General features: G+C 65.8%; 2 protein-coding genes across 2 annotated transcripts; both read right to left on the minus strand.

The window, feature by feature from the left end:
• Positions 1-2,434: 2,434 nt before the first annotated feature.
• LOC141954513 (platelet-activating factor receptor-like) lies at positions 2,435-3,439 on the minus strand. The gene has a single exon (XM_074894117.1). It carries the CDS (start codon positions 3,437-3,439, stop codon positions 2,435-2,437), a length of 1,005 nt encoding a protein of 334 aa, XP_074750218.1.
• A 1,909-nt stretch (positions 3,440-5,348) lies between these two features.
• On the minus strand, positions 5,349-6,901 carry TMEM35B (transmembrane protein 35B). Its single transcript, XM_074894669.1, has 3 exons — positions 6,607-6,901; positions 5,895-6,075; positions 5,349-5,803 (listed from the first exon to the last, which is right to left on the minus strand). Exons 1-3 carry the CDS (start codon positions 6,712-6,714, stop codon positions 5,673-5,675), a joined length of 420 nt encoding a protein of 139 aa, XP_074750770.1. The 5' UTR covers positions 6,715-6,901; the 3' UTR covers positions 5,349-5,672.
• Positions 6,902-9,677: the final 2,776 nt, after the last annotated feature.

A 9,677-nucleotide genomic window follows, 5' to 3' on the forward strand; every position in this document is an offset into this window, starting at 1 on the left:
GGGCCGCGGCGCAGCCAAGACACGGCGGTGGATTTTCCCCGGGAGTCAGAGCGGGCGGCGGCGGCACAAGATGGCTCCGGTGCGGCCCTGCCGCCGCCTCCCGGCCCCCCGGGACCCCCGGCCACGTATACGGGGAGAGGGGGGGAGCGGGGGGACACGCGTGGGGCCGGGGAGCTGCCACCGGTGTGACACACTGCGCGGGACAAGGGGTACCCACCCGTGGGCATCCCCCCCTGGGGCACCCCGGGACGCGTCACCCACCCCTGCCCGTGGCCACGCTGCCCACCCAGGACAGCCCCGGGCAGGGTGCACCCCCCCGGGGTCCCAGACACCCCCCCGCTCCAGCAGACCGGGGCCCACCAGCTGCCACCCACCCGCCGAGCCCCTCGCGCCGTGTAATTTGCTAATAACGATAATTACGGTGTGCGCTGGTTAGAAAAACGCAGCGGAACAATCACCTGGTTAACGCCTCGCTGGGCGCGGTGGCGGGAGCCGCACGGCGGCACGTGCTGGCCCTGTGGCCACCTGCCACGCTGCGTGGCAGCCCCTGCCCAAAGCGTGGGGGCACGCGGCCCCGGGCAAGCGCCTGGAGCGGGGTTTTGAAGCAACCGTGTCCTGGTAGTTTGTGTCCACATCCTTAGCCAGGCCAGCCGTGTCACCGGCCACGCCACCAGCCACCCCACGGGATGGCCAGGGCTGGAGGACACGCGTTTGCCCAGGGTGGCACAGGCAGGATGCCGTGGGGAGAGTGAGGCTGGAGCTGGGCCCTGCGGCTCTGCAGAGCCACCCCCAGCTCAGAGCAGCCCCCCGGCCCCATCACCAACCCCCCCCAGCGCTGAACAGTCCCCTGGGACCCCCTGCCAGAGCCAGAGCTGGAGCTGGGGTTGCCCCCCTGGGGCTGCAGTGAGCCCCCCAAAAGCCCTGCAGCCCCGGGGGGGGGTGAGCCCCAGCTCCAGCCCTCGCCCAGCGCCGCAGCGCCCTTGTTGCCACCAGCGTGGCTGCTCCAGTCTCTACCCACCTCCCCAAGCAGTTATATAAAATGATTAAAATTTAATGCGTTTCTTCAAAAGGGGAACAACCGAGGGTGGCGGGGCCAGGACTGGGCGCAGGGCAGGGACACCCTTGGCCATGTCCCAGCTCTGCGGAGACACGGCTCACCGTGGCACGGTGTCCAGCCCATGGCTGCACGGAGCCAGAGCGCAGCGCCCGCGCCCCACGGGCACCCCGGCATCCGGGCACCCCGCACCCGGTTAACTGTGCCGTGGTCTCCCAGATTCCTCATGGAGAACCCGTCGCCCCGGGGCCTGGCCTTGCCCCACACCTTCTCCTCAATAACCCACCACCGACAGGCCCGGTGTCGCCCGGCTGCCCCAGTGCCCGGCTGCCACCCCGCACGTGTCGCGCCGGTGCTCCCCGGGGCCCCCGGGTACCCCATCTCCTCCTTCCCGGTGCCTCGCGCTTCCTTCCCACGCACGGGTGGGTTGGAGCGTGCCGGAGAGCCGCCCTGTGCTGGGGGGGCGAGAGCCCCGGTTGGGGAGGGGGGGGGCAGCGGATGCGCCCCGTCCCCCACCCTGTCCCCGTGCCCCCGCACGCCCCAGAGCCCGCGGGGCCGCGTGGTGCGGGGGAGCGGGGCTGCGGCGGCGGCAGGAACGAGCCAGGGCTGGGAAAACACCATCTTCCTCCCACGCAGCCGCCCACGGCCCTGCGCCAGCTCCGCCGCCCCCGCCGCACCGGGGCTCGCCGGGAAGGGGGGCGGCAAGCGGGGGGCTGGGGGGGCTGTGCTGAGCCCACCGCGGCCACGCACCCGTGGGCAGGGCAAGGGATGGGGTTTGGGGTGAGGGGGTGGGGGGGAACAGGGCCCAGCAGCCCCCCCAGCGCAGGATGCTGCGGGAGCGGGGCTGGGGGGCTGGGGGTGGGGGGGCCGGGGGCTGCCCTCCACTCCGCTCTGCCCCGGGGCGCGGGAGCGGCTGGTGCTGCTGCTCGGTGTGTGACACAGGCGCCCGCCGGCGAAGAGACTGGGGAAGCCTTTGGCTCGTTAATTTTTAATCCTGAGAGCAGGAGGACGCGGCGCGAGGCTCGGGCGCGCTGTGGGACGGGAGCGGCCGCGGAGCCCCAAAACAGTCCCCCCTGGGCAGCCTGGCTCAGGCCACGGGGTGTCTTTGATCATGGAGACCCCCCCGGGAGGGGACACCAAGCCCTGGGCATCCCTCCCCGTCCTGCCTCACCATGTCCCACCACGGCTCAGCCCCCCCAGCGCCTGTGAGTGCGGAGAGCAGGATGCGTGCGTGAACGGAAACGGTGGGGACACGGTGGGAGGAGGAGGGGGTGCAGGAAGCCAGAGCTCCCCCCACGCTGCTCCCCATCCCTACCCTGGCACCAGGGACCCCGTCCTGCCAGGACTGTGGCGGGGGGCAGGACCCCGGTGCCCATCTCGCTACGAGGAGGCGAAGGAGGACGCGTGGGCGCTAGGCACGGGCCCGGCGGGGGCCGGCGGGGAGAGCGGGAGGCAGCGGCCCATCTTGCGCAGGGTCCGTCCCAGGTCATGGCGGAAGCGCCGGATGGAGAAGCAGTAGACGAGGGGGTCGAGGCAGCTGTTGAGGCTGAGTAGGGCCACGCTCAGTGCGTGCAGCACGTCCAGGGTGGCAGGGGGTCCGCAGAGCGGCACGGGGGGCTGGCTGCCCACCCAGGGGGCCAGCGTGAGGTGGTAAGGGGCCACGCAGACCACGAAGACCAGCAGCATCCCCAGCACCATGGCACGCGCCTGCTGCCGGTGGGAGCCCGGCGAGGCGGCGGCGGGCACCGAGAGCGCGCGGGCAATGGAGGCGTAGGTGCCCAGCACCACCAGGAAGGCGGCGGCGAAGAAGCCCACCATGGCGTAGGCGTAGCCCCGCTGCCGCCCGTGCTGCTCGAAGCAGGCGGTGGCTCCGGCGCGGGCCGGGAAGGTCTGCTGGGCGGCCAGGGTGGGCACGGCGCAGCCCAGCCCCAGTAGCCAGGCCAGGGCACAGGCCAGCGCGGCCCCCCGGCGCCCCGTCAGCGGCAGCTCCCGCCGCGCCGCCCGCACCGCGCAGTACCGGTTGAAGCTGATGAGTGCCATGAAGGTGACGGCGCTGTAGGTGGCCAGGTAGTAGGCGGCCCCAGCCAGGCGGCAAGCAGCCTCCGAGAGCAGCCAGTCCCCCCCGGCCAGGTAATAGGGGATCCAGAGGGGCAGGGTGAGGTTGAAGAGGATATCAGCCAGCGTGAGGTTGATGAGGTAGATGCGGATGGCCTTCCTCACCTTGCCGCTCTGCAGGAAGACCAGCAAGGCCACCAGGTTGCCCGGTAGCCCCACGCACAGCACCAGGCAGTAGACAGCGGGCACCAGCACAAACTGCACCGGGTCGCTGGGCACGCACTCGCTGGGGTGCCCCCCCGGCAGCGGCCCCAGCGCCGAGCCGTTCATCCCAGCCTCCTGCAAAGACGAGGGGACAGTCAGCAGCATGGCCCTGACACAGCCCTCAGGGACAGGGAAGGGACACTGACCCCAACACCTCTCCACTGGCACCGGCGGCAGAGCCTCTCCGCGGGGATGCCATCATCTGCCAGAGCGGCTCAGCCTCCGCGGCTCCTCGGAGAGAAGAGGCTTGGGGACCCAACTCCAGCCACGTCCCCGACACCATGAGGGAGCCCAGTGGCCACGACCAGCCGCCCATGAGGGGCAGAGCCGTGGCCGGTGGCACCCAGAGGTGCTGCTGGGGGGGCTTAACACCTCTGATGCAGCCATGCGCCTGCCCCGCTCCCAGCACCCCAAATCCCCCCGCAGAGCCCACCCTTGGGGAGATCACCCACCAGCTCTGCGTGCACTGGAGGGGAGAGACCTTGGGCATGGAGAGGGGGGTACAAGCACGGGGCTGGCAGCCCCCCACATTTGCCACCCCACTCTTCGCGGGTCCTGGCCATGGCAAACCAGGTTGTGCCGCAATGGCTGTATCCCAGGGCTGCAGCGATGTCACCTCCCATCGCCGCCTGCCCACACCTCCCCGACAGCACTGAGTCACCCAGTGGGTGCTTTCCAGCACGGCAGCGCCCGACTCGGCACACGCAGCACCCAGCACCGGGCCGAGGCACAGAGGGCAGGAGCTGCCGGGGCAGGGGGGGATTCAGGGCTCATCCCGGTGGGCTTCAGTGGTTCTGTGGAGCCAGCGCAGACCCCCAAGGAGCCCCCCGCTCCCTCAATGGTCCCCTTTTCCCTTTCCCCCCCACCCCTGTTTGCGTGGGGGATGCTCCATCTCACCCACACCGAGCTGGTGACTTACCACACCGGGTTGGCTGCGTCCTCTCCGGCTGCTCCTCGCTGTCTGATCCAGCCAGGCTGGGGAAGGCTTTAAGTGCTGGGGGAGGCAGGGGCTGTCCGATTCCACCCCCCCCACCACCCCACCCCCCCCCGCCATCCTGAGCCCCGGTGGGGGTTACTGCCTGCAGGACAGCAGCTGGAGTGGGGAGAGCACCTGCGTGTGTATGTAACGGGGGATTCCCCATTGGAGCCATGCTAAGACCCCCCGCGCCGGCTGACGGGGCTGGGGGTACACGTGGGGGCCCCAGCCCCATCTAGAACCATTTCCCAGGGCCGTTTTTCCACCCACGCTGGGATGAAAGTGGCGAAGGGTCAAGTTTCTGCACCCAGCAGCTGGGGGAAAAGGGGGGTGCCCCAAAAGGGATCAAAGCTGGAATCTGCCTCCTCCCAGCTCTTTTGTTGGCTTCAAAGCTGGACTTAAGGGGAGCAGCACCCTGGGCCCCCCCCCCAGGCTCTGTGAACGTCTGACTTGCTGCTTTGCGTGGCCCTGCAGATTGTGGATGTTCCTGTGGGACACCAAAGGTGCCACCCCATGGTGGTTCACGTCCCGCTGGGGGTACAAGGATGTTGTACCCCCCTGCTCATCCCAAGATGGCCAGTCTCCTCCCACAGCCACCCCAGCTGTCTTGCTGGGAGATGCGATCTTGGGGCTCATCCTGGGTGTTGGAGGGGTCCCTGTGGGTGCTGGGCCCCACTGGAGCAAGATCCCCAAAAAGCATGCGCCTGCCCAGGCACAGGGTTTGGGGGGGGGTCATGCTATCACCCCCCTGGATGTGCAGCAAGAGGCCTGGCACATTGCTGGGTGGCTCCAGGCGGCCGGGGGGGGGGCTCCTGCCCCCACTCAGGCTCCCCCCACCGGCTGTCTGCCTTCCGCACCAGCTGCCACCCGCTCCTGCCTGTCCCCAGGCCTCTCCCCAGGCTCTGCTCCAGGGGACTGGGGCCTCCAGCCCCGCGATGTCCTCTCAGCCCCTGCGGCTCAGCGTGGGGGGAGGCAGAAATAAACAGGGGAAGCAAAACATGAAAAACAAGAGGCTTTATTCCAAAATATAAAAGCCCTCAAGAGAGCAGAACCAGCCCTAGCCCGGCGTGGCCAAACGCTGGGAAGAGCCGGACACCTTGTGCGAGTTTAGCAACGGAGCTGCCGGAGCGGCGCGGCCACCGGCCCAAGGCACCAGTCTGGGTCCCGCAGCATGGGGACAACCAGCACCAGGGTCCCCGGCAGCAGCAGGAGAGGACACAACGCGCCTCAGCGGTAAGTTACCCCGCGGGAAGCAACGTCACCCCCAAAAATACCGTAAGGGCATCGCTTCCCGCCGGCCGAGGCGTCTGTTCCCGCCTCCGGTCACTCGAACTTGGGCTTGGGGGGGTCCGCGTGCCCGCGGATGTTGAGCAGCAGGAGGAGGCCGAGGCAGAGGGTGGCCGGGGCGCACATGGCCAGGGGCTCCCGCAGCACCAGCAGCGTGTAGATGGCACCTGGGCGAGGAGCAGAGCGTGGGAACTGGGGTCCCTGCCTGAGGGTCCCCCAAAACCCCACGCGGGGCGGCGGCCGCCCGCCCGCTCTCACCGATCATGACGACGCTGAGGACGAAGTTGCTGATCTCCTGCAGGAGCTGGGGCCCGAAGGCCAGCAGCAGCCCGGCCACCACCTCCACCCAGCCCACCACCGCCAGGTACCGGCCCGGCTCCGGCACGAACCCGAACTCCGCCAGGGGAAAGACCTCAGCGAACCGCACGAACTGCGACTTCTGGGAAGGGCGGGAGGGGAGCGGAGCTGCCCTGAGCCCGGGGCTGGGGGGCACAGCCCCCCCTCGGCGGGGTCTGCTCCGCTCTGTCCTGCGCCCCAAAGGGCTCAGCCCCGCACCCCGAGGGGTTCTGGCTTGCTCACCCCAAAGGGCTCAGGCCTGCACCCCATGATCCCACCCTGCTCCCCTCCACCTCCAAGGGCTCAGCCCTGCACCCCGAGGGGCTCAGCACTCTTTCCCCCCTCAACCAAGGGCTCAGCCCTGTACCCCAGCACCCCAAAGGACTTGTCCCCTTCTCTGGAAAGGCTCAGCCCTGCTCCCCCTCCCCAAAGGGCTCAGCCCTGCACCCCGGGACCCCACCCTGCTCCCCTCCACCTCCAAGGGCTCAGCCCCTTTCCCAGAAAGGCTCAGTCCTGCACGCAAAGGGCTCATCCACCCCCCTAAAGCCTCAGCCCTGCACCCCAGGGGCTGGGTCCTGCACCCCCTGAACCAGCCCAGCCCCTCGCCCCCCCCCGCGGCCGTGCCCGCGCTCACCATGTGCCGGTGCAGGTCGGCCGAGAGCTGGTCCGAGAGCTTCACGGCGCCCGTCAGCAGGAAGAAGAGCCCGAGCAGGACGCGGAGGGCGGTGAAGGCCGCCGCCATGGCGGGGACGGGCGGGCGGGCGGGGACGGGGGCGGGACTGCGGGGCCCGGCTCAGCCAAGGCCCAGCCCAGCCCGCCCCGGGTCAGCCCAACCTGTCCGGGGTCAGCCGAGCTCTGCTCCGTCCCGGCAGGGGCAGGGACCCCCCCAGCCGTGGGGTGCTGCTGGGGCAGGGGGTGCTTAAACCTGCAGCTTCACCCCCCCCGAGGCTGTGAACCCCCCCCAAGCCAGCACCATCCTCCCACCAAACCAGAACTGGGTGAAAAAAAACGGTAGAAAAACCCCCAAAACCCCACAGTTGTGGTTTTGTGGGTGCCACGAAGGGGCTGAGCTCCACGTGAGCACCCAGAGTGCTGCCGGCTTGGGGAGGGCCGCGGTGCCCCCCCTGCCCGCAGCGGGGTCAGGCAGGGAGCTGGCAAACGCGGGACCTGCCGCAGGGATTTTCTTCTGGCGGGGGGGGCCGGGCTGGGGTGCAGGAGGGGGCTGTCGCTGTGCCCAGGCCTGTGTCACCGCCCGCACCCCGCGGCGCAGGCTGGGCTCCTGGAAAAGGTGGTGAGAGCAGCGATGTTATTGTAATTCAAGTGGAAATATTTTTTTAACGCCACTAAATCACGAAGGAGCAGGAACTGTTTCCCGGGCAGCGGGAAGCGCGACCCGGGGGGCACGGCCAGCCAGGCCCGGCTTTACGGCGGGACTATTTTTACTCCTGGCAGCCGAGGAGCCACTCACGATGATTTGGAGCTTCTCCCTGCCCCGGCGCAGGCCCAGGAACCATAAACAGCAACAGGCCAGGGCAGGCTCCAGCCCTTGTCTGGGAAAGGCCCCTGGGGGGAAAAGGAGCATAAAAAAGACCAAATGGGTCCCAAACAAGGGCTCCAGGGCCCCCCCACCCGCAGAAATCATCATCCTTCTGCTTTAAAACTCAGCAGCTCCCCCCACCATGGGGGGGGTTGGCCCCCACCCACAGGGCCGGGCCCGCTCCCTGCCAGGCCCCATTTTTGTGCAAATATTGCAAAACCACTTCCCGGCGTGTTTGCCTTTCCCAGGCCGCCAGGGCCCAGTCCAGCGCTGCCCCCCCCCCCAGTCCCCATCCTGCCCCAGGGGGTCCCACTGCCCGCACCAGCCCCAAGCCCGGCCCAGCAAAGCCCCCCCCAGCAGATAAACGCTGGCGCCCAGCTGGGACAGGACTTGGGCACAACGCACACGGTGCCTGGGGCCTGCCCTCCATCTCAGATTGGTTTTAATTAGAGCTACTTAATGAAATATTTAGTAGAAGCAGGTGCCCAACTTCACCAGCCAGAGGACAGTAACCCCCCCCCCCGGCGCGGTGCCCAGCTGTTAAGAGGAAAACCTGTGCCAGTCACTGAGCAGAAATTGGGGCTTTTTGCCATTTTCCCAACCACAGCCCTTCCAGGAAAGCAGCAAAACCGGGTTTGCTTAGAAGGAGTTGTAGGAGGTGAAGTTCAGCACCTTGAATGCTGGAATCACATTCGGGCTGGAATGCTTTCACAGGGAAAGCAGCCGATGCTGCAACAGTGGAAATTAGGACAAGTTACTGGAAAATAACAGAATTTGATGGAAAAAAAGGCTGCCTAAGCCTGCAGCAGCTGTGGAGACAAAGACACCAAAACCCAGCCCCTTGCAGCGCAGCTATTGAGGAACCACAAAACCTCTCCTGGCTGAAGCCTTTTCAGAATCCAGACAATCCCCCAAAGCACTGAAATCAAAGAGCAAAACGCCCGAGATGGTCCCGTACCCCAGCGCTTGATTGCAGGAAAGGAAGAAGCAGCAGGTAGAAGCTTTTAACACGGCACCAACCTTCCAACCTGCCCAGCCACTGCAGAGCCCCCCCCCCCCCCTCCCTCCACATCCCCCCTCCTCTCTGCTCACTGCTAGAAAATCAGGAAGTCAACAGCAGAATCGCAGCTACAGCAGCTGGGACCACCCTTACTCCATTTCCTTAACGAAACTTCCCCCGAGGGAAGTAAACAAACATTTCAACCAAAGCCAAACATATTCCTGGCTGGGATTTAAAGCACAGGCCAGCCGTGTTCCAGCCAGGCACCAATCCTGCACCACTGGCCACCCAGACACGTCTCTGGTATTTTCTATGAGTTTGCCACATTAAATCCAATTTATTTCGATCTTTCTAGCCTGTCAAGGCAGTTCCATGCCAAGTGTTTGTGACTCTTCAGGCCACTGTAGGGGAAAACCTTGTTAGCACGCAGCTGGATGAACAGAGCCTACCGCTGGCACATTTTAACACATTAAACTACTTGGTATTTGAACAGAGGATTACATTTAATAAATGAACTATGTACGCAGTACAGCTGTCCGCACTCAAATGAAGCGATACGAACCGCGGCACTGTGTGCTGCCAGAGGTAAGACCAGCACTTTCCTGGCTCGCAGAGAGCCCTAACTCTGACATCTCAGGCTCAGTTACTCCAGCCATCACCAAGAAAACTGCTGAAAACCAGCCAGGCACATGTAAACATTTAGAATTCTATGATCTAAAAATACAGCAGTACAGAGGACTCGAGATGGGGGAAGGAACGGGTGAAACTTCCAGACTTAAACTAGCTGAGGTGCAAATGTAACTTAGAAAAACCAATTCAGCTGGTCATTCAGCAAAAGCACCTCTGGCTGCAGAGGCCAGGCACAGAGCTGGCCTGAAAACCAGGGCATTTTAACTACGAGAGGAAGCCCATGGCACAACCCCAGCAGGGTGAGATCCTGTATTACGTGGTTGTTGGGGTTTCATTGGTTACGAGTGGTTAATTTTCACATGCTCAGCACAGCACGGAGCAGGATCCCTCCCACTCAGGACCTGGGCCCTTCCCCCTCCCACACTCCAGGCGCGTTCTGCATCCCCTTCCACAGCCTCACTTGTGGCAGGTTCTCAAATCCATCCCTACGTTACACTGAACGGATTGCTTACTCACTGAATACACTCTGGAATAAAAC

The sequence above is a fragment of the Strix uralensis genome, chromosome 25, assembly GCF_047716275.1.
Source record: "Strix uralensis isolate ZFMK-TIS-50842 chromosome 25, bStrUra1, whole genome shotgun sequence".
In the NCBI taxonomy this organism is placed as follows: Eukaryota; Metazoa; Chordata; class Aves; order Strigiformes; family Strigidae; genus Strix; species Strix uralensis.